The sequence below is a fragment of the Petromyzon marinus genome, chromosome 16, assembly GCF_048934315.1.
Source record: "Petromyzon marinus isolate PM22_M1 ecotype Great Lakes invasive population chromosome 16, UKy_Petmar_22M1.pri1.0, whole genome shotgun sequence".
NCBI classification, from domain to species: Eukaryota; Metazoa; Chordata; class Hyperoartia; order Petromyzontiformes; family Petromyzontidae; genus Petromyzon; species Petromyzon marinus.
Window position 1 is genome coordinate 15,154,300 of NC_133682.1, and position 24,876 is coordinate 15,179,175.

General features: G+C 46.8%; 1 protein-coding gene across 4 annotated transcripts in view; it reads right to left on the reverse strand.

Annotated features, from left to right (window-relative positions):
* Positions 1-1,770: 1,770 nt before the first annotated feature.
* Positions 1,771-24,876, reverse strand: part of TBCK (TBC1 domain containing kinase) — a 53,306-nt gene continuing 30,200 nt past the window's right edge. For all 4 annotated transcript variants that reach the window (XM_032955088.2, XM_032955089.2, XM_076067546.1 and 1 more), the window contains exons 18-26: positions 23,108-23,158; positions 17,300-17,383; positions 9,862-9,947; positions 8,871-8,907; positions 7,762-7,923; positions 6,412-6,581; positions 5,257-5,483; positions 3,572-3,731; positions 1,771-2,622 (exon numbers count right to left, since the gene is read on the reverse strand). In XM_032955088.2, the coding sequence (XP_032810979.1) occupies positions 2,512-2,622; positions 3,572-3,731; positions 5,257-5,483; positions 6,412-6,581; positions 7,762-7,923; positions 8,871-8,907; positions 9,862-9,947; positions 17,300-17,383; positions 23,108-23,158 (1,088 nt within the window). In that variant the 3' untranslated portion in view covers positions 1,771-2,511. The remainder of the gene's footprint in view (positions 2,623-3,571; positions 3,732-5,256; positions 5,484-6,411; positions 6,582-7,761; positions 7,924-8,870; positions 8,908-9,861; positions 9,948-17,299; positions 17,384-23,107; positions 23,159-24,876) is intronic.

Here is a 24,876-nt window from a genome sequence, read left to right on the forward strand (position 1 = left end):
AATCGGGGGTGCGGCGGAAGAACAAACTAAACATAAAAAAGCGTTTCTAAAGAAATTAGTTTTCAATCTAGATGATTTAAAAGTGCATCATAGCTGTTGTGGCATCCTAATATTGGAAGAGTTCTAAGACAGCCGCAGAAGCGCATCTGAAAGCACGCGATGCAGTCACTGTTTTTGTTCGATCGTTGGCCAATAGGCGCTGCTGCGAGGATGACCGTGAGAGTTCGCGTGATGGTTTATGCTCCTTGACGAGATCAGCAAGGCATTGTGGTTCATTTGGGGCAAGCACTTTGTGTGTAATGAGCGCGACCTCACAATGTATTCGTTTGGCAACCGGAAGCCAATGCAGCTCGGCATGAAATGGATGAATCTCACCCCGAGTCCCTCACACCGAGTACCAATTATCACATTTTCATTGCAACGTTCTTGAGCTTTGCTGTACTGCGTTGTCCGCAGCGGCAGCTGGTCTCTGACGTGGCGCCCCACCTAAGCATCTGTACGCCACCAACATGTTTTTGAACGTAATATTAAACAAATGAACAGTTATGAAACCATTCAAAAGTGTGAACAACCCCTAATAACGTGGATAATTAAAGTAACACTTTGGAAATGATTTGGCTAGAATTAAGAGACCCGATACTTGGGAATAAATTCACGGAGGGTGTAATTATACGGAAAGGGTGAGCCGACTTTCCATTGGCCGGGGGGTGGCCTGGGGGGTGGGGGCAATCTTCGGGATGAAAAATTGTGTTAAATTGCTGCACGCCGTTGGTGTATATGTCCATCCTCCAGCATGACAAGCATAACTGATGTGGTGTCGGCTTGGGAAGCATCTCATGTTCCAGCCAACTAGTCGAGAACAAGGTCCTTCAGTTCGCAGAAAGCCCGGGGAATGGAGATGGATACCTGAGTAGCTTAAGCAATAGCTCTCACCAGACTCGGCAATGCCTGAATGTCTGCGAAGGGTTCGAGTTTAAGGCTTCTCTAACGTGTAATCTGGTTGACACTCCTAACTTTTATGCATGGTATGAGGGCTGTTTATATTGGGCTCTGGGGCCTGCCGCTTAAAACTAAACTTTTTATTTTATTTTACCAGGTAAGGCCCACTGAGCTATGTAGCTCTTTTTCAGAAGCCACCTGGCCACAAATTATAGCTCAACGAAGTGGCTTATGTGGAAATTTTATAGCAGCCACATACTCTAAAAGCATGTTTCTAAATGAGGGGAAACCCGGATGACATGGAGAAAAATCAATGCGACCACGGGGAGAAAATGCAAACTCCAAATATACAGGTGGAATGGTTGGGATCGAACCCATGACCTGTATACCAGTTGAGGTAGTTGTATACCAGGTGAGGTAGTAAACATCTCGCCACCGCAGGACACTCAATTCAGGCCTCGTGAGGTTCAGAAATTAAGCCCATATTTTCCCCGCGTACAATTATATTCCCAGTGCATTACCATTATGGTGTGCAGAGATGAGTATGTGTCATCTTGTCCTGGTCACCTGACAATGGAAGCAGCCACACCTTGGACTAGTCACAGGGACAGAGGGATGGGCCAGGTGAGGAATAGAGAACTCCTCTTGTCTTTAGGTGGGGGATCAGAGGATAATATACATACATTTACTCAACTTATTCCCAGGAAAAAATTGCACATGATGGATCTGAGTGATTTTCTATGCGACTCCACTTTTAACGTATTACCAATTAATGCATGTTTTTGTCTGAACTTATTTAATATTGTAATACACTTAAGTAACACATCACAATTTATATTTTAATCATTTGACTTCTTTATTTCATGGAAATGGATGCCCACATGATAAACCGCATTGTTTATATTTTGTTTGGCATATTGATCAAAGGATTGCTGCCCATAAAGTCAATATAAAATGTACATCTGTAGAGTATGTAACTGCAGTGTAAAAATAACGTTTGTTTTCTGGTCCCATCCCATGTCAAACATCACGGTACAACCAGAACATATATCAAGACAGCTAACCAGTCCAGCGTGCTTCAGCAACCGTTCCGCAGCATCACAGCTGTACCTCCAAACAATGTCATGGCAGTGATTGTGCTACAGCACTCCAGAAAGTTAATTTGAAGTCTTTTCTTAGAGAAGATTCAGACCCGAGTCAGACCACCTTGGACACACTGCCTTGATACCTTTCTAAAACGTGAGAGCGGTTTGTTTTTTTGGCTTCCGTGTTCCTTGAATAAGATACAAGAAATCATCATCAGCCATGGTCAATGTACTGCTGGGATGAAGGCCTCAACAGTCTTCCTCCATCGCTTTAGAGAAAAAGTAAAATAAACCATTAATCATAATAATGTTTATATATAATTTAAAGTCATAAATCCCCCACAAACCATCCCCTAACCCTCACCACAAGCCTTTGAAACGACACCGCAAGTCAGATGGATCCCCAGATGTGGGTCAAAGGTTGGTGAATGATTTGTGGCTGGGTTCACGCGGACATGCGGGCACTGGCTGAGAGCTGTGAGCACGCTTAGATCTGGGGAGAAGGCACGGTGAGCATCCCTGCCAGCTTCATCTTGCCAATGCCTCCGTCAAGCACGCACACTCGCGGGAAGCACAGCGTCACCAGCTTACCTGCAAACTGGAACAGATAAAATAAAAATAACGTTAAACTTAATATTTAACAAGCTCAGCAGCAGCCATTGTCTATCTGCAATCCATAATACTCTCAGAAGCTAATTGCATAGCTCCATCTACGCTTTCAAAATCCTCTAAGATGTGTTCCGTGATTAGGGTGGTGATTGTGTGAAGGTAAGGTATAGGGTGGCAACTGTGTGTGGCTTAAGTAGTATGTAGGACTGTCTAGGGAGGGTGTAGTGATAGCATGTGGTGTATGGGACAGGGATGTGCGGGCAGGGGAGGCAGAGCCTCACCTGTCATACTCCAATGAACATGGCTGTTACAAAAAGTAAAAAAAAAGAATCAAATGAAATAAATATTAAGATTTTTCCACTGATCTGTGTTATGTAATTTCTGTACGATTCCAATCATTTTTATAGTCAAAAGCTCCACTGCAAATACAGGAAGAGACGAGAGGTGAGGAACCTCCCCTCTGCGCAACCCTTCAGTAACTGGATGGAGCGTGGGCAATAAGCGTGTGCCTGTTACTATTTCAGTGTCACCAATGTAAAGTTTGTAGACCCCTTCATTTCATGTCCTCGCCTTCCATACTCCAGGTAACTTATTTCACGTATGTGTATAAAGATATTTAGGCTCGCTGGTCTCGTCATGAAACTGCAATGAAAAAGCACCAGGGGAGGCAGCTATCACATCTGCCTCACTGAGGGGGACGTGTCTAACACGCCCCCCTCAGTGAGGGCACACCCTCCTCCGTGAGGCCACGCCCTCCTCCGTGAGGCCACGCCCCTCTCAGTATGTGAATCTGGCTCTGACACGAGCCAGTGCCTCCCCAGCCAATTGACCTCACCGCACGTCACTGCTATGGGAGCGCGTAGAGTGGCGACTGGGTGGCACGTGTGGGCACGGTGTAGAGTGGCGACCGCGTGCGGCGCGAGGTCGCGCATACGCGCCTCAGCCGCAGCGCTTGCTGTGTGTCCGATGACGACGATGACGCGGCCCCGGTGCGCGTGCAGCGTGGACGAGGCGGAGCACGGCACCAGGGTCCCCTCGGGGGAGAAGGCGGTTGCCTGCGGGATATTCACGCTGCCTGTCACGTGTCCACGGGAGAACCTGGAGGTACGGTTAAGGAAACACGCCTCCGCAGGCCGACGACACGATGAGCATCCAACGGGGATTAGAGCAAACGCCCTCGGGAACAGGGCAGTGGATTTCCGCCGATGCGTCAAATGTCTATTAACGTGAAATTAATGGACGTTAATTTACTGTCCTTCATTGGGAAGGAGCCCCATGAGATGATATTTTTACAATGGAGCACCGAGCACATTTAGTTTTGCTACATCAGTTATCTTTCTTATGCAATGTGCTTTCGTCATGAAGTTAAAGATGTCACCCATAAGATCTCAATACCTCTGATATATACTTTACAGAAGACGGCGACTCGTAGCAATCCTCCACTTGACATTGTGAGCAGTGGCATGAGTCTTTCCACTTCATTCAGAAGGGCGCATTGGAATATGCACGACCACTAGGCTACCCACAAACCACCTGGGTCCTGTGACTTCTCCTGTGGAGGATGACAGCCACTGCACAACCTGGCACATTCCCATCATGCACTTTATACTCACACATAACTACAATGATAAACATCAGCTAATATAAATATGCACATTCTTACACTGTCATTTCAATAACTTAACTGAATCTTCCGTAGTGTGTATATTTCACATAAACATGGGAATACCAAACACCATGAATACAATTACGAAAGGTGTGCAACTTTTTTTTTTAAACGAGACATCGTTCATGTCTGAGCATTAGCTTCAGAATACTCATATTGAATTAAACAGGATGGTATATGTTACAAATATAATTTACTTGGGGTTCCTTTAATATTTTCATCTCTGACCTCAGGCATGCACACATGCTCCCATACAAAGCCAGGAAAACACTTTGCATGCACACATTCATACAACGAGTCTCCTGCTCTCTCAACTTTAGCTGAAAACCTAAAACGTCTATGGTCCTCCTATCCCAGTCTGTGTTGTCCTTGTGCGTGGAAGGCAAGCAAGCCAAGGGATAACCTCACCCAGATTTGATTCGGAGAGTGCTAGCAAAAAGCTGGATTTGGCCTGAATATAAATATGGATTAGTATTCATCCAATCCCTATGCGGTGAGGAGCCTCCTTTGGCACGAGTTTCAATTGAATTGCATTGCTCTACCCCCTCCCCCATCCCACACAGCGTTGCCGAAGCGTTATGAGCGAGGAGGCCGTAAGCGGCATCTGGCGGTACACCAGTGTAGCACAACACGCCGGTCCTCACAAAACAGTCCAACAATGTCACTGTTGCCCATGGAGCAGCCAATCGCCATCATGGCTGAATACTGCTATACAGCAACACACTGAAGCTTCGTGTTAGCTGCTCGTAACATTCGTCTTCCGACTGCTTCGACATCACGAGAACTGACTTTGGGGAGCACCCCCCGCAAGATCTTCCAACCGAGGTTGCGAATCGTAGGAAAGTAAACAATTACTGCTTAAAAATTAGCTTTTTGTTTTATGCCGCGCACCACCGCTGTACCACCAATACACGTTCACGTGCGCACACATGGGCCTGCGCTGCGGAAGCAGGATACTCCTCGGCAGTGCGCACGTCCACGGCCAGCAGCTTGGGCTTGCTGGCACGCAGCTTGCGGCCCGGGCTGCGAGCTGGACCCGACGGCGCCGGCGCCGGCGCCGTTTGAGTCGCGGGGCTCCGCGAGGCAGACGGACCCCGCAGCTCGCACAGCTCGATGAGGTCTTCGGCAGAGATGCGTGGACACGTCTCTTCCTTGAGCTCACTCAGGCGCAGAGGCTCCCGCATCTGCACCGTGGGTGGGAGGGGAGCGATGGGAGGAACAGACCAGGGTGTTCCTCTCGTCGAGAAAGGCTTAGCTTATTTACACTTTCTACTCGGCACATGTTACCGTCAGCCGATTAGCACGGTTGGCTAGGTACTGATCGTAAAAAGTTCAACGTGTACATACATTACAGTAGGACGGCAGGCATGACTGAACAGTGTTCTATCCAGACAACGACAGCGTATAATTAAATCATAAACTGCATCTCAGCACTGGAGCATCTGAGCTATGAGCTCAGAAACAAGGAATAAGCATGCACACGTACAGTAAAACCTTGGATTGCGAGCATAATTCGTTACGGAAACATGTTTGTAATTCAAAGCACTCGCATATCAGTTGTGATCACGTGACGCTCGCCAGACAAAGCGTATACGTACTACTCGTATTGCAAGACCTCGCTCGTTTATCAAATTAATATTTATTTCTAATTTTTGCTCGTCTTGCAAAACACTCGCAGACCAAGTTACTCGCAATCCAAGGTTTTACTGTACATCTATTCCTTAACCTTAGAACAGTCTTAAATAGCTGAGCAATCACCTGGTCAAGCCCCCCTACCCCAAAGAAAATCCCTTCCTGTCCCCCCCCCCCCACGGCCTGCTCTTATGAGTCCGGTTTGCCCAATACCGTCGATGCCCCTGGTAATGCCGTCCAGAACGTCAGGATGTTGCAATGTATGATGTGAGGATGTGGAATAAAACATATTTGATTAAAAAAGACAGACTGCAATTTCACAGGCTCACACACTTCGTACTCATGCACAGGGGTAGTTCTAAAACAGGATGGGCATCAATTGGCATTTTCCCCCAAAAAAATCGCGTGTGGTGCAGCGGGGCGTGCACCCGCGTTGCGGTATTTCAGTGTGGCGAGCGTGCGCGTTGTTCACTGTGGCACCAGCTCAGTGCGGGGCGTGTCCTGAGCCTCCATGGAGAAGAGCGCCCCAAACTTGTGCGTGGGCAGAGCGGCGGGCCGGTTGTGCTGCGCATGCCGTCGGTAAGTGGCGCTCTTGGGCGTCCAGCAAAACAGGCTGACCGACTCCCGCACGCAGCGCTCAATGTCGATTTCTGAAAGAGTGGCCATGTTTTAGCAGCACGCCGCTGTGAAGACGGAGCCCTACCCAACATGCACACATTGCAATTAACACCAGCAGCAATTATGCATGTCGGAAAAAATATGACACTTTTTTTAACCCAGGAAAGCTTCACTGGGTCTCAATACTTTTTCAGGGCAGATTCTGCAAATTTTTACAGTTGGGGGCGATTTTCACGTGTGCAATTCCCAGTGAGTAATTAGCATGTAATTGTTCAGCAAATGGATATTTTGGCCAAGAGTGTTAACATTGTATGTTTTTTTGTTTACCGATGGGAGGAAACCCATGCAGAACAGGGGGAGAAAATACAAACCCCACACAAAACGGTGTCCGAGTCAAGAATCGAACCCAGGCCCCTCTTGCTTGGAGGCACAAATGTTATCCCCACGCCACCCTGCCACCCAATACCAACATTACACCAAAGATGGTGAGGTCTTGCCACATACTGGGAAAGTAAATGACAAAAGGAGATTTGTGTTTGCTGTTGCTGGCGAATGACTGCTGGTCTGAAGAGTTGAATTAAAGTACATGTCTCCACCAGTGCCGCGGTATAGGATGTGCAGTCGGTGGGGCATACTGTAGCGCAACAGTGGGCTGCAATATACCCGCGGCCCATACAAGCGGCATGCAGCGTAAGCGTGGAAGTTAATGCTACTGCTGTAGAGAGCAAGAGACTAATCCCTCCTGGAGGGCAGTCTGCGGTGTAGGGAGTACAAGGAGATGTAAGGTCCTCCAGGTGGAGTCTTTTCAGCGATGAGTCACCAAACTTGGCGTCCATGTACGAGGTGCCTCTGTGGATGTGTAGGCTTTGACTTTAACATGGCTATTTCTGTGACCAGTCACAAGATAATCCCTCAACTGTTTCAATGCTAAATTCTCCTGTTTGATGTGTAAACCCCTTTGTCAAGGTGCCTCACTTCTCTCAACCAGCTTAAAAGACGCTGCGAATCTTAGCAGCGTTCACTGTAGCTCTGTCGTCCCGACAGGTTTGTTCCTTTCACCTGAAGAAGGCCACCTGTGTCGTGGCCGAAACGTCGTGAGAATTTTATTGTTTTATTTTATTATTTTATTCTCATTCTACGTGACTTTACCGAAAGAACCAAAGAGGTTGGTATTCAGTCCTTTGCGTGAGTCCCGGTGCTGCAACTGCACACCTGGCAAGTCGGAGAAGAGCAGGATGCACTCATTGAATCCGCTGAGCAGCAGGCGCGCGCGCAGCTGCTGCAGCACGGCCACGGCCACGCAGAGCGGGAAGGCCGAACTGCCCAGGAGCAGCGTGTCCCACAGGTGGAACATCTTGTGCAGTGGGAACACGTCTGCGCGCCCACACACAGCGGCGCACGCCGCGCTTAAGTGTCGAGCGGCGACGTGGCGCGTTCGCCGCTTGTTGCAGAGGTTTGTGGGTCGAATCCAGCGGCTGCCCTGATTAATTCTGCTGGTGTGATAACCGTAGAATAAGTGCATCTGCTTCATAGCAGACATTAATGATCCTGCGAAGTCGTTTGTAAAGAGTAGGCCGTTGTGTGCCGTGTCATGGTCCAAATTTTGCAAACATTTTTCAAATTACCCACAAAATTACTCAATTGGAATATACATCGCGATTAATTTCCCTGCATGTGAAATATTGGCAGGACCCTGCTGAATAAGTCATGGCATCATAGTAAAGTGTGATCTCCAACTTTTATTTGAGTAAAGGAACACTGCCTGAAACATTACCCTCGTGTACATTGCTTCTATTATGAGGCAGCATTAGTAATATATAGTTACGTTCGGTACATTCAACTAAAATTAAGGTCAATTGGCTCAGATAACCAGGCGAGAGCCCTGATAGACTCATCTCCTTTATATTGAGGTCTGTGAAAGCACTGCTAAGCATGGGCTGTTTTTTTACTTTTACAGGTATGCTGGAGGTGATTTCTAAAGTTGGCTTTGGGCTATGACACAAGCACACAAAGGCATATTTTTTGTTCATATCGCAAAGTCTTTACTGTCTACTTTTAAACATAATGATATATCATCTTAGTAATGCCCTGTAATAATTACTGGATGGCACCACAAAAATTTAGTTGATTAAATTGTGTATTTGATTCATAGAGTTAATCAAATGCGCATCCCAGGCTCCAGCTGACTTTACCCAGAGACGTTCAAGGGGGCTAATGGTTGACAGGGGGGCACAGGGCAATTGAGATCACGTGGGGGGGTCAACACTGAGGGGACAGGTAGGAGCAGGTGCCTAGAACGCGCACAAAGCGTGTGCACTCACGTGTGAACATGGTGAGGAACCAGGGTATGGCGTAGAGCTGCAAGAGACGCACCACACCAAATCAGAGACACACCACAGGAAATCAGAGACACACCACAACGAATCAGAGACACACCACACTGAGCCAGAGACACACCACACCAAGTCAGAGACACACCACAATGAGCCAGAGACACACCACACCGACTCAGAGACACACCACACGAAAATCAGAGACACACCACACCGAGTCAGAGGACACACCACACCACATCAGAGACACACCACACCTAGTCAGAGACACACCACACCTAGTCAGAGACACATCACACCGAGTCAGAGACACACCACGCCAAGCCAGAGACACACCACACTGAACCAGACACACCACACTGAACCAGACACACCATCCCGAGCTAGAGACACACCACACTGAACCAGAGACACACCACACCGAGTCGGCACCATCCTTGGCTCACAACACGTGCTGTGCGGGAAAGCGGTCCTATCACAGCGGAATACAGAGCTCAGTCGCATCATAGTGTGAGAAGTCATATCACGGTTGGCATAGGACATGGAGAGATTCCACAGTAAAAAATATATATATAATAATTAGGTTTTATTTTGGCACGCATTAAAACCCATTGGGCTATGCATTCTCATTTTCTATGGGGGATCACGTTACAGCATATATCTCTTATTACGGCAAAGTGTGAATAAAGCTATCCAGAAACTACAGCTGCAAATAGAAGTGGGCCCAAAATATCTCAAATGTCGCAACCTTTATTCTTTAACACATGTATATTTTAAAAGTCTAATTGTATTATATTTGTATGTGAGAGAATAAAACCCACTGTGAGGTTGTCTAGTTGTGTCAATAAATAACCCTGTTGTTTATGAAATGCTGCATATTAAACTTTTCTGGCCTAACCCATATGCAGATCTAATAAACATAACACACTGAAAACAGTTCGTTCATGATTGGGAAGATGAGGGCCAACGAGCGACTCACATCTGGGATGAAGCCGATGCTGTTGAGGTGGTTGTTGAGCTCGGGGTCGTGGAAGGCAATCATTTGGGAGAACACCTTCAGGTACTCTGCAACAACAAGTGCCCGGACACGGAATGGAGACACAGAGAGGAAATTCACCACGTGGTTTCACAAACCATCCTCACAGGGCAGTATTCTGGTTCTATTCTTGCGTGCGGCAATATACGTTTAGGCGCCAAATGCCAATGTTGATGTCTGCGACCCACGTGGACACTGGAATACAGCAATCCCTTGCCAACCGCGGTTTTGAGTATCCATGCGTAATATTACGTCTACCGTTTTGCCATCCACGGCATACAGTTTCACGTAACCGTTTTGTTTCCCGCCGGCCGTGATTTCAAATCTCCAGCCGTGTTCAAGCATCCGCCACCAGGGGCGCATCAAGCACCTATATTCCTATAACCACGCTTGCCCGCATACAGTAGTCGTCCGCGTCGTTCAGTGTTGTGCAGCAGTCGTGAAAACGTAGTGCTGTCATTTATAGCTGGTGAAAGTGTAGAGGCAGGCCCCGGGTTACGGAAGGGTTAGGTTTCCGAGAAATATCCGTAACCCGGATTTTCCGTATGTCGGAAACGGAACAATTTTCCTCCAAAATCAAGATAAAATCTCATAGCCAGAAATAGTTGTATTCTCCCCTATCCAATTACTAGCTGGCATTCTCTCAGTACTACATCACGCAGACGTCCGTTTTCTATCACTATCTGCATCGTATCGCTGTTAATGGCACTCTGCACTCCCTATGATTCTTTCATTGATCGAATATCTACCCTAACACTACCCATAATTACACTAATGGAACATATACTGTACGGTGTCCAATTGTTTATGAATACCATGAAGCATAGAAAACAATTAGGTAATGCTATGAAAGGAAAAGAGACGATGTGGTGCGTGTAGAGTCTACTCAGGGTAACAATGTAACAAGCTTGACTCGAAGTGCTCATATAGTACACACCACCGCCTTGGGGAATACGTGGCCCTGCCTTACGCCTCGCTCCGCGGTATTCATCCGCAACCTCACCGCGCTGCCCTATTTGCGCTAACGTAACTAATGCAAACATTTAAGCGTACAGGATTTATCTTTTTTATTATTTATGGGAGCATTTCCGTAAAGTCGGATTTCCGTAAGTCGAATCTTCCGTAACCCAGGGACTGTCTGTACTGTAATTATTGTACAATACAGTGAACTATCGGTTTAATGGACTAATCCGGGGGAAGGGGTGTCCATAGAATCCGATTGTCAGTTAATGGCCAAATTATGTATTTTGAGCACTAAATCACACCCTACCACAAACTACTTACTGGTAGTACAGTAATGATACAAATAAAATATATTGTAATGCTTTTAAAATAAAAAAGAAATCAACACATTCCACGAGTGCAATAATGCCTTTACATTAATAATACAGTAATACATTACAGTACCGTACTAATACTCTAATACAGTACTGTACATTCACACTTTCAAGCATGATTTGAGTGGCGGATACATGTGTAGTGCTGTGAATTTACTCGGACGACAACCGCCTTTCTTCCACCGTCACTTTCATTTCCATCGTTCCGCACACACACACACTATATAATTTCACACACACACTATATAATTTCACACACACACACTATATAATTTCACACACACACACTATAATTTCACACACACACTATAATTTCACACACACACACTATATAATTTCACACACACACACTATATATAATTTCACACACACACTATATAATTTCACACACACACACTATATAATTTCACACACACACTATATAATTTCACACACACACACAATATATATAATTTCACACACACACTATAATTTCACACACACACACTATATAATTTCACACACACTATATAATTTCACACACACACACTATATAATTTCACACACACACACTATATATAATTTCACACACACTATATATAATTTCACACACACACACTATATATAATTTCACACACACACTATATAATTTCACACACACACTATAATTTCACACACACACACTATATAATTTCACACACACACACTATATAATTTCACACACACACACACTATATAATTTCACACACACACACTATATAATTTCACACACACACACTATATAATTTCACACACACACTATATAATTTCACACACACACACTATATAATTTCACACACACACATACTATATAATTTCACACACACACTATATAATTTCACACACACACACTATCATTTCACACACACACACTATATAATTTCACACACACACACTATAATTTCACACACACTATATAGAATTTCACACACACACACTATATAGTTTCACACACACACACTATATAGTTTCACACACACACACTATAATTTCACACACACACACTATATAGTTTCACACACACACACTATATAATTTCACACACACACACACTATATAATTTCACACACACACACTATATAGTTTCACACACACTATATAATTTCACACACACACACTATATAATTTCACACACACACTATATCATTTCACACACACTATATAATTTCACACACACTATATAATTTCACACACACACACTATATAATTTCACACACACACACACACACTATATAATTTCACACACACACACTATATAATTTCACACACACACACACTATATAATTTCACACACACACACTATAATTTCACACACACACACTATAATTTCACACACACACACTATATAATTTCACACACACACACTATATAATTTCACACACTATATAATTTCACACACTATATAATTTCACACACACTATATAATTTCACACACACTATATAATTTCACACACACACTATAATTTCACACACACACACTATAATTTCACACACACACACTATAATTTCACACACACACACTATAATTTCACACACACTATAATTTCACACACACACTATAATTTCACACACACACACTATATAATTTCTCCTCTCCGCGCTCGGCCAACTCGAACACTCGAATTCCCCTCAGCACCGTCCGCTCATACTCCTTGTCTTCCCACACACAGTGGTTCTCTATCTCCTCACACACAGTGACTCGTCTATCTCTTCACACGCAGTGACTTGTCTATCTCTTCACACACAGTGACTCGTCTATCTCCTCACACACAGTGACTCTGTCTATCTCTTCACACACAGTGACTCTGTCTATCTCTTCACACACAGTGACTCGTCTATCTCTTCACACACAGTGACCTGTCTATCTCTTCACACACAGTGACCTGTCTATCTCTTCACACACAGTGACTCGTCTATCTCTTCACACACAGTGACTATCTCTTCACACACAGTGACTCGTCTATCTCTTCACACGCAGTGACTTTATCTATCTCCGCACACACAGTGACTTGTCTATCTATTCACACACAGTGACTCGTCTACCTTTTCACACACAGTGACTTGTCTATCTATAACTCTCGCTGTACCTATCTCTCCCGTAACTACCCCTCTGCTAACGCTAACTCTCCCTATCGCTATTTACTGTCCTTTGGGTTCGGCTCTCAATCTATTCTTCACTAACACTTGCCGGCTCTCCTCTTCGCATCTCTCGCTGCTCTCTCCGCCTCTGGCCAACAACTCCCCAACAACAACTCAACTGCGTGTCCAAATCACCTAGCGTTTTATCCCCTTTCCAATCAGCCTTAATTAATTGCCACGTGTCTCGCTGGCATTTTTCCGCCAGCTCGCACCTGTCCAATGGTCCAGACTTCGTGACGCCGCCACTTAATGCTAACAGCCTCTCGACCAATCACAGCCCTCGTGCCATGACTCCCTTAATTACTTCGGTTTGTTTACGCCACCCGTGACTCGACCACCTGCTCGACCTTATGTGACCCACACTGCTTGTATGTCTGTATGTACTGTATATGGTCAATTTACCCATGCATATATTTTACTCCACTACACATGTAAAGCCTTTGTATTGTAACGCAATACCAACCCGTTCTGATGAAACTGTTCCAGCGGCAAGCAATCACTGTTCACCTTTATCGCGATGTTATGTATACAATACCGTACAATATTTTTAAAGACCAAAGTACTTTAAATGTACTGAGATACCCTTTTTCCACTTTTGTTTATCCTATTTTGATCTATTTTAAACAACAAAAAAACCATGTGTAGTATAATAAATATCGTGTACCCATTTAGGGAAAGAAGCGAATATTGACCGGACTGATTTCCCAATAACCAAAATCCATTGTTGTCTGATCTTCGGACAAAACTCGAAATCAGCAGATTTTGTCTCTTAAATCCGAGATAACGTTAAATGGGGGTCCGTCAAACCGAGGGTTTACTGTACCACTCATTTTTTGCCCTTAATCGTGGCCCCTATGAGCCGAGTTGGTGGTGACGGTGAGCGTCCGTCATGTGAAGAGGGCAACGAAAGTGGTTTGTCTTTAAGAGAAAAGAGTTCTGAGGAGGGGGAAAGCTCCTCATCCCTATAACCCTCCCCTCCCTTAACATCACCATCGTCGTCATCATTGTCAACGTCATCTGGACTTCACTACAGTATTCATATTAAAGGTATTTACAATTATTTTTGTTCACGATTAATATGAAAGATATTTATGTTCATACAGTACTGTACGTATTTCTCATGTGTACCAAATGCATTGGATGCGTAGTTAGGCTACGATGAGTGTTAACTGTGGACACGGAATCTAACCCCCTATTTTGCATAGTCTTGCCAAACACGGGGCTTTTCAAGAACCTAACCCCCGCAGTTGACATGAACACACGGAACAGGCGCGACGTGAACACACGGAACAGGCGCGACGTGAACACACGGAACAGGCGTGACGTGAACACACGGAACAGGCGTGACGTGAACACACGGAACAGGCGTGACATGAACACACGGAACAGGCGTGACGTGAACACACGGAACAGGCGTGACATGAACACACGGAACAGGAGGGACATGAACACACGGAACAGGCGCGACATGAACACACGGAACAGGCGTGACATGAACACACGGAACAGGTGTGACGTGAACACACTGAACAGGCGTGACATGAACACACGGAACAGGCGTGACGTGAACACACGGAACAGGCGTCACATGAACACACGGAACAGGCGTGACATGAAGACACACGGAACAGGCGCGACATGAACACACGGAACAGGCGTGACATGAAGACACACGGAACAGGCGCGACGTGAACACACGGAACAGGCGTGACGTGAACACACGGAACAGGCGTGACGTGAACACACGGAACAGGCGTGACGTGAACACACGGAACAGGCGCGACGTGAACACACGGAACAGGCGTGACATGAACACACGGAACAGGCGTGACATGAACACACGGAACAGGTGTGACATGAACACACCGAACAGGCGTGACGTGAACACACGGAACAAGCGTGACATGAACACACGGAACAAGCGTGACATGAACACACGGAACAGGCGTGACGTGAACACACGGAACAGGCGCGACATGAACACACGGAACAGGCGCGACGTGAACACACGGAACAGGCATCACGTGAACACACGGAACAGGCGTGACGTGAACACACGGAACAGGCGTCATGTGAACACATGGAACAGGCGCGACATGAACACACAGAACAGGCGTCACATGAACACACGGAACAGGCGCGACGTGAACACACGGAACAGGCGTGACGTGAACACACGGAACAGGCGCAACGTGAACACACGGAACAGGCGTGACGTGAACACACAGAACAGGCGTCACATGAACACACGGAACAGGCGCAACGTGAACACACGGAACAGGTGTGACATGAACACACAGAACAGGCGTGACATGAACACACAGAACAGGCGTGACATGAACACACGGAACAGGAGGGACATGAACACACGGAACAGGCGCGACATGAACACACGGAACAGGCGTGACATGAACACACGGAACAGGTGTGACGTGAACACACGGAACAGGCACGACGTGAACACACGGAACAGGCACGACGTGAACACACGAAACAGGCATCACGTGAACACACGGAACAGGCGCGACATGAACACACAGAACAGGCGTCACATGAACACACGGAACAGGCGTCACGTGAACACACGGAACAGGCGCAACGTGAACACACGGAACAGGCGTGACGTGAACACACGGAACAGGCGTGACGTGAACACACTGAACAGGCGTCACGTGAACACACGGAACAGGCGTGACGTGAACACACGGAACAAGCGTGACGTGAACACACGGAACAGGCGCGACATAAACACACAGAACAGGCGTGACGTGAACACACGGAACAGGCGTGACGTGAACACACGGAACAGGCGCGACGTGAACACACGGAACAGGCGTCACGTGAACACACGGAACAGGCGCGACGTGAACACACGGAACAGGCGTGACGTGAACACACGGAACAGGCTTGACATGAACACACGGAACAGGTGTGACATGAAGACACACGGAACAGGCGTGACGTGAACACACGGAACAGGCGTGACATGAACACACGGAACAGGAGGGACATGAACACACGGAACAGGAGGGACATGAACACACGGAACAGGCGTGACATGAACACACGGAACAGGAGTGACGTGAACACACGGAACAGGAGGGACATGAACACACGGAACAGGCGTGACATGAACACACGGAACAGGAGTGACGTGAACACACGGAACAGGAGGGACATGAACACACGGAACAGGCGTGACATGAACACACGGAACAGGAGTGACGTGAACACACAGAACAGGAGGGACATGAACACACGGAACAGGAGGGACATGAACAGCACAGCCAGTCATGAGCTAACCAGACAGCACACTCAGTATGGTGGGAGCAGAACATTCGTTTGGCAGCAAGCGAAATACTACACATGTACTTTCTAATGCCATAATTATTTATGTAATGGGGGCATCACAGAATATAAATATCCATCTCCACGAGATGTAACGACTGTTTAGAGCAAATGCTCTGGTATATTAAACACCTCTGTCTGTTGCACTTCCACAATTCTACAAAGACATTTTAATTCATCACTCATCTGCATGCACTTTAGTTCCGGTTTGATTATGGAAATTATTTTTTTGTTCAAAGGTTGTCCATTAAACTTAGCATGTATTGATGAATACGAATGTTACAAGAATCGCACAATCACAAGCATGCTTTCTAAAGAGTAAAAATGCTCGAATAGTAGAGCGATTTTAAATCTGGGGACCTGATGTGTTAAGAGAAGTGATCCAGTGCTAAACGGTGTGATGATATAATGGTCCCACATACACAAGGGGCCAAAGGTGTAAATGGGAGTCGTAGCGTGGACCCTCATCTGGTGTCTAAACCTGTGCGTGGCGTGTGGCTGCACCGAGCGACAAGTTAAGTATCCGAGAAGGGGTTTACCTTGGATGACATTCGAGTTGTCCTTCATGAAGAAGTTGTGCAGGTATTTGGGAATGAAAGCAGACATGCAGGAATAAGCCAAGGCTGCAGAAAAAAAAAGCCGCGATGTTTATCACCACCATCATTTTAACATCCACCGATACAATTAGACAACACAGCACGGTAGTATGAAAAGTTACACCGATGCTAACGCAATTAGTGTATGTGTAGTGCGTCCAACTGAGTTGCAGACGTTGTTCCTTTTAGAGGCAACATATTTATTCAAAACACGTATATACAAAAGGGGTAACTGCCCCTTTACCAGATACAGCCTAGGGTGGTGACCACCCAGCTAACTACACTATACAGAGGAGTTACAGCTACCAAGGGTCGGACCCTCTCACTCGGGTCCGCGACCACGTGGTTGCCTCGTAGGACGTAGAGCTTCCAGCATGTAGGACAAAGAGCTTCAGCTTGAGACGTAGAGCTTCCAGCTTGTAGATGTAGAGCTTCCAGCTTGTAGATGTAGAGCTTCCAGCTTGTAGGACGTAGAGCTTCCAGCTTGTAGGACGTAGAGCTTCCAGCTTGTAGATGTTGAGCTTCCAGCTTGTAGATGTTGAGCTTCCAGCTTGTAGATGTAGAGCTTCCAGCTTGTAGGACGTAGAGCTTCCAGCTTGTAGGACGTAGAGCTTCCAGCTTGTAGATGTTGAGCTTCCAGCTTGTAGGACGTAGAGCTTCCAGCTTGTAGATGTAGAGCTTCCAGCTTGTAGGACGTAGAGCTTCCAGCTTGTAGGACGTAGAGCTTCCAGCTTGTAGGACGTAGAGCTTCCAGCTTGTAGATGTAGAGCTTCCAGCTTGTAGATGTTGAGCTTCCAGCTTGTAGATGTTGAGCTTCCAGCTTGAGATGTAGAGCTTCCAGCTTGTAGATGTAGAGCTTCCAGCTTGAGACGTATAGCTTCCAACTTGTAAATGTAGAGCTTCCAGCTTGAGACGTAGAGCTTCCAGCTTGTAGGACGTAGAGCTTCCAGCTTGTAGGACGTAGAGCTTCCAGCTTGTAGATGTTGAGCTTCCAGCTTGTAGATGTTGAGCTTCCAGCTTGAGACGTAGAGCTTCCAGCTTTTAGGTGTTGAGCTTCCAGCTTGAGACGTAGAGCTTCCAGCTTGTAGATGTTGAGCTTCCAGCTTGTAGATTTAGAGCTTCCAGCTTGTAGATGTAGAGCTTCCAGCTTGTAGGACGTAGAGCTTCCAGCTTGTAGGACGTAGAGCTTCCAGCTTGTAGATGTAGAGCTTCCAGCTTGTAGGACGTAGAGCTTCCAGCTTGTAGGACGTAGAGCTTCCAGCTTGTAGATGTTGAGCTTCCAGCTTGTAGGACGTAGAGCTTCCAGCTTGTAGATGTAGAGCTTCCAGCTTGTAGGACGTAGAGCTTCCAGCTTGTAGGACGTAGAGCTTCCAGCTTGTAGGACGTAGAGCTTCCAGCTTGTAGATGTAGAGCTTCCAGCTTGTAGATGTTGAGCTTCCAGCTTGTAGATGTTGAGCTTCCAGCTTGAGACGTAGAGCTTCCAGCTTGTAGATGAAGAGCTTCCAGCTTGAGACGTACAGCTTCCAGCTTGTAGATGTAGAGCTTCCAGCTTGAGACGTAGAGCTTCCAGCTTGTAGGACGTAGAGCTTCCAGCTTGTAGGACGTAGAGCTTCCAGCTTGTAGATGTTGAGCTTCCAGCTTGTAGATGTTGAGCTTCCAGCTTGAGACGTAGAGCTTCCAGCTTTTAGGTGTTGAGCTTCCAGCTTGAGACGTAGAGCTTCCAGCTTGTAGATGTTGAGCTTCCAGCTTGTAGATGTTGAGCTTCCAGCTTGAGACGTAGAGCTTCCAGCTTGTAGGTGTTGAGCTTCCAGCTTGTAGACGTGGAGCTTCCAGTTTGTAGACGTAGAGCTTCCAGCTTGTAGGACGTAGAGCTTCCAGCTTGAGACGTAGAGCTTCCAGCTTGTAGATGTTGAGCTTCCAGCTTGTAGGACGTAGAGCTTCCAGCTTGTAGGACGTAGAGCTTCCAGCTTGTAGATGTTGAGCTTCCAGATTGTAGATGTTGAGCTTCCAGCTTGTAGGACGTAGAGCTTCCAGCTTGTAGATGTTGAGCTTCCAGCTTGTAGGACGTAGAGCTTCCAGCTTGTAGGACGTAGAGCTTCCAGCTTGTAGATGTTGAGCTTCCAGCTTGTAGGATGTAGAGCTTCCAGCTTGTAGGACGTAGAGCTTCCAGCTTGTAGATGTTGAGCTTCCAGCTTGTAGATGTTGAGCTTCCAGCTTGTAGGACGTAGAGCTTCCAGCTTGTAGATGTTGAGCTTCCAGCTTGTAGATGTTGAGCTTCCAGCTTGTAGGACGTAGAGCTTCCAGATTGAGACGTAAAGCTTCCAGCTTGTAGGACATAGAGCTTCCAGCTTGTAGGATGTAGAGCTTCCAGCTTGTAGATGTTGAGCTTCCAGCTTGTAGATGTTGAGCTTCCAGCTTGTAGGACATAGAGCTTCCAGCTTGAAGATGTTGAGCTTCCAGCTTGTAGGACGTAGAGCTTCCAGCTTGTAGGACGTAGAGCTTCCAGCTTGTAGATGTTGAGCTTCCAGCTTGTAGGACATAGAGCTTCCAGCTTGTAGGACGTAGAGCTTCCAGCTTGTTGATGTTGAGCTTCCAGCTTGTAGGACGTAAAGCTTCCAGCTTGTAGATGTTGAGCTTCCAGCTTGTAAATGTTGAGCTTCCAGCTTGTAGATGTTGAGCTTCCAGCTTGAGACGTAGAGCTTCCAGCTTTTAGGTGTTGAGCTTCCAGCTTGAGACGTAGAGCTTCCAGCTTGTAGATGTTGAGCTTCCAGCTTGTAGATGTAGAGCTTCCAGCTTGTAGATGTAGAGCTTCCAGCTTGTAGGACGTAGAGCTTCCAGCTTGTAGGACGTAGAGCTTCCAGCTTGTAGATGTAGAGCTTCCAGCTTGTAGGACGTAGAGCTTCCAGCTTGTAGGACGTAGAGCTTCCAGCTTGTAGATGTTGAGCTTCCAGCTTGTAGGACGTAGAGCTTCCAGCTTGTAGATGTAGAGCTTCCAGCTTGTAGGACGTAGAGCTTCCAGCTTGTAGGACGTAGAGCTTCCAGCTTGTAGGACGTAGAGCTTCCAGCTTGTAGATGTAGAGCTTCCAGCTTGTAGATGTTGAGCTTCCAGCTTGTAGATGTTGAGCTTCCAGCTTGAGACGTAGAGCTTCCAGCTTGTAGATGAAGAGCTTCCAGCTTGAGACGTACAGCTTCCAGCTTGTAGATGTAGAGCTTCCAGCTTGAGACGTAGAGCTTCCAGCTTGTAGGACGTAGAGCTTCCAGCTTGTAGGACGTAGAGCTTCCAGCTTGTAGATGTTGAGCTTCCAGCTTGTAGATGTTGAGCTTCCAGCTTGAGACGTAGAGCTTCCAGCTTTTAGGTGTTGAGCTTCCAGCTTGAGACGTAGAGCTTCCAGCTTGTAGATGTTGAGCTTCCAGCTTGTAGATGTTGAGCTTCCAGCTTGAGACGTAGAGCTTCCAGCTTGTAGGTGTTGAGCTTCCAGCTTGTAGACGTGGAGCTTCCAGTTTGTAGACGTAGAGCTTCCAGCTTGTAGGACGTAGAGCTTCCAGCTTGAGACGTAGAGCTTCCAGCTTGTAGATGTTGAGCTTCCAGCTTGTAGGACGTAGAGCTTCCAGCTTGTAGGACGTAGAGCTTCCAGCTTGTAGATGTTGAGCTTCCAGATTGTAGATGTTGAGCTTCCAGCTTGTAGGACGTAGAGCTTCCAGCTTGTAGATGTTGAGCTTCCAGCTTGTAGGACGTAGAGCTTCCAGCTTGTAGGACGTAGAGCTTCCAGCTTGTAGATGTTGAGCTTCCAGCTTGTAGGATGTAGAGCTTCCAGCTTGTAGGACGTAGAGCTTCCAGCTTGTAGATGTTGAGCTTCCAGCTTGTAGATGTTGAGCTTCCAGCTTGTAGGACGTAGAGCTTCCAGCTTGTAGATGTTGAGCTTCCAGCTTGTAGATGTTGAGCTTCCAGCTTGTAGGACGTAGAGCTTCCAGATTGAGACGTAGAGCTTCCAGCTTGTAGGACATAGAGCTTCCAGCTTGTAGGACGTAGAGCTTCCAGCTTGTAGATGTTGAGCTTCCAGCTTGTAGATGTTGAGCTTCCAGCTTGTAGGACATAGAGCTTCCAGCTTGAAGATGTTGAGCTTCCAGCTTGTAGGACGTAGAGCTTCCAGCTTGTAGGACGTAGAGCTTCCAGCTTGTAGATGTTGAGCTTCCAGCTTGTAGGACATAGAGCTTCCAGCTTGTAGGACGTAGAGCTTCCAGCTTGTTGATGTTGAGCTTCCAGCTTGTAGGACGTAAAGCTTCCAGCTTGTAGATGTTGAGCTTCCAGCTTGTAAATGTTGAGCTTCCAGCTTGTAGGACGTAGAGCTTCCAGCTTGTAGATGTTGAGCTTCCAGCTTGTAGATGCTGAGCTTCCAGCTTGTAGGACGTAGAGCTTCCAGCTTGTAGTACGTAGAGCTTCCAGCTTGTAGATGTTGAGCTTCCAGCTTGTAGGACATAGAGCTTCCAGCTTGTAGGACGTAGAGCTTCCAGCTTGTAGATGTTGAGCTTCCAGCTTGTAGGACGTAGAGCTTCCAGCTTGTAGATGTTGAGCTTCCAGCTTGTAGGACATAGAGCTTCCAGCTTGTAGGACGTAGAGCTTCCAGCTTGTAGATGTTGAGCTTCCAGCTTGTAGGACGTAGAGCTTCCAGCTTGTAGAATGCAACGACTCTGGTCCCTCTCAGGGACCGGCCTTATATCCCCCCACGGGTCAGGGCCGCTCCGCCCTTGGCCCCGCCCCCTTCTAGAGCCTTCCAGCTCCCTCTCGATCCCTCTCGAGAGCTCTCCCTGGACACGTGATCACCCCCTAGTCCCCCCACCTGGGGGCCTCTCTGTGGACACTCCGGATCATGGCCCGGGGCAACCCTGCTCCTGGGCTGACACTCTCTCACTCCCCCCTGTGGGGGCCCACATCACATGCTATGCGTGGTGCTCGCGCTATCCCAGCGCACACCAAGCCCCGCGAGGGCTGGTACTACACCCGCCCACGGGGTGTACGCGATGACGGTGCTACGCGTGCCGTGGCCCTCTCAGGCCGGCACCATACAGTGACATCCCCGATGTCACTACATCTGCATTAAAACCCATGACACATGCATACTCTAGGAAAGAAAAACATACGCACCCAATGCATTGCTTTAACTGCTTAGCGTATTTCTATGGATGTATGCTGAACTTCTTTCGCACCGTACGTAGCCAACCATGCGTATCGGAGGTGCGGGATACAGTGGGACGGCCTGCACAACCGCTGTTCAATTACCAACGTTTCTAAGGAAACACCACATATGCTCTCCTCTGCGAGCCATTCCCCCCCGCCGCAACATCACCGCACAAAACGAGGATTTGTTTTAGGTAGAGTAGCCCTCTCCGCTGCGTCTCAGAGCGCTTCACACACAATGAGTGACTTACGTCACATTTTAATTTTAAAAGCTGTGCCCGTGGGCACAAGGTGATTTAGCAACTGACCTGCAATCAGGCATTAGAGTGTGCCAGTCGAGGGCGATGACTGCTGCTGTGTCATCCAAATTGAGAGAAGTTTTTCTGCAATCCATCGCTTTGCCACCGTGTCCTTCCACTTCACTCCCCTCGCCATCCCACCGAGTGCTCCACAGCGAAATATCCCCCGTGTGAAGCTGTGGACTTGCAATTCCTAGCCCCTATATATTTATTAAATATCACATTCCATGAACCGTGGGTAACCCGTAGTGCAGCAAAATCATTGGCAATCCGCACCTTCATTGTTAAAGTTGAGGTAGAGAAACGGGGCGCAGAGCGAGTCAAGACCTGCAGAGACAGGGGATGAGAATGAGCTCGGCATGCCTAGCATGTAGATTTATTCAACACACACAGACACGCATTGTGGGATGACAACACTTGTGCAATGTTACTCGCTTTAAAGTGTGATCGATTGCATGTGTCCTAATGAATATATTTAGTATTTTACATAGGGGAAGTAATGAATTTAAGAAACAAAACACACGTGAATTATCACCCTTTGTGGCTGTTGTTGCCTCTATTTCATCAGGAGATTAGATCAACTGAGGCACAAAACCGGATCACCTCTATACTCTCTGGTTCTTTCGGTAATGTCACGTACAGTGAGGGAAAAAAGTATTTGATCCCCTGCTGATTTTGTACGTTTGCCCACTGACAAAGAAATGATCAGTCTATAATTTTAATGGTAGGTTTATTTGAACAGTGAGAGACAGAATAACAACAACAAAATCCAGAAAAACACATGTCAAAAATGTTATAAATTGATTTGCATTTTAATGAGGGAAATAAGTATTTCACCCCCTCTCAATCAGAAAGATTTCTGGCTCCCAGGTGTCTTTTATACAGGTAACAAGCTGAGATTAGGAGCACACTCTTAAAGGGAGTGCTCCTAATCTCAGCTTGTTACCTGTATAAAAGATACTTGTCCACAGAAGCAATCAATCAATCAGATTCCAAACTCTCCACCATGGCCAAGACCAAAGAGCTCTCCAAGGATGTCAGGGACAAGATTGTAGACCTACACAAGGCTGGAATGGGCTACAAGACCATTGCCAAGCAGCTTGGTGAGAAGGTGACAACAGTTGGTGCGATTATTCGCAAATGGAAGATACACAAAAGAACTGTCAATCTCCCTAGGCCTGGGGCTCCATGCAAGATCTCACCTCGTGGAGTTGCAATGATCATAAGAACGGTGAGGAATCAGCCCGGAACTACACGGGAGGATCTTGTCAATGATCTCAAGGCAGCTGGAACCATAGTCACCAAGAAAATAATGGTAACACACTACGCTGTGAAGGACTGAAATCCTGCAGCGCCCGCAAGGTCCCTTCTACGTGACTTTACTGAAAGAACCAAGAAAGCTTTAAATCAAAATTCAACTCGCCGTGTTTGGAGGAGGAGGAATGCTGCCTATACCCCAAGAACACCATCCCCACCGTCACACATGGAGGTGGAAACATTATGCTTTGGGGGGTGTTTTTCTGCTAAGAGGACAGGACAACTTCACCGCATCAAAGGGACGATGGACGGGGCCATGTACCGTCAAATCTTGGGTGAGAACCTCCTTCCCTCAGCCAGGGCATTGAAAATGGGTCGTGGATGGGTATTCCAGCATGACAATGACCCAAAACACATGGCCAAGGCAACAAAGGAGTGGCTCAAGAAGAAGCACATTAAGGTCCTGGAGTGGCCTAGCCAGTCTCCAGACCTTAATCCCATAGAACATCTGTGGAGGGAGCTGAAGGTTCGAGTTGCCAAACGTCAACCTCGAAACCTTAATGACTTCGAGAAGATCTGCAAAGAGGAGTGTGAAAAAATCCCTCCTGAGAGGTATAAAAACCTGGTGGCCAACTACAAGAAACGTCTGACCTCTGTGATTGCCAACAAGGGTTTTGCCACCAAGTACTAAGTCATGTTTTGCAGAGGGGTCAAATACTTATTTCCCTCATTAAAATGCAAATCAATTTATAACATTTTTGACATGCGTTTTTCTGGATTTATTTGTT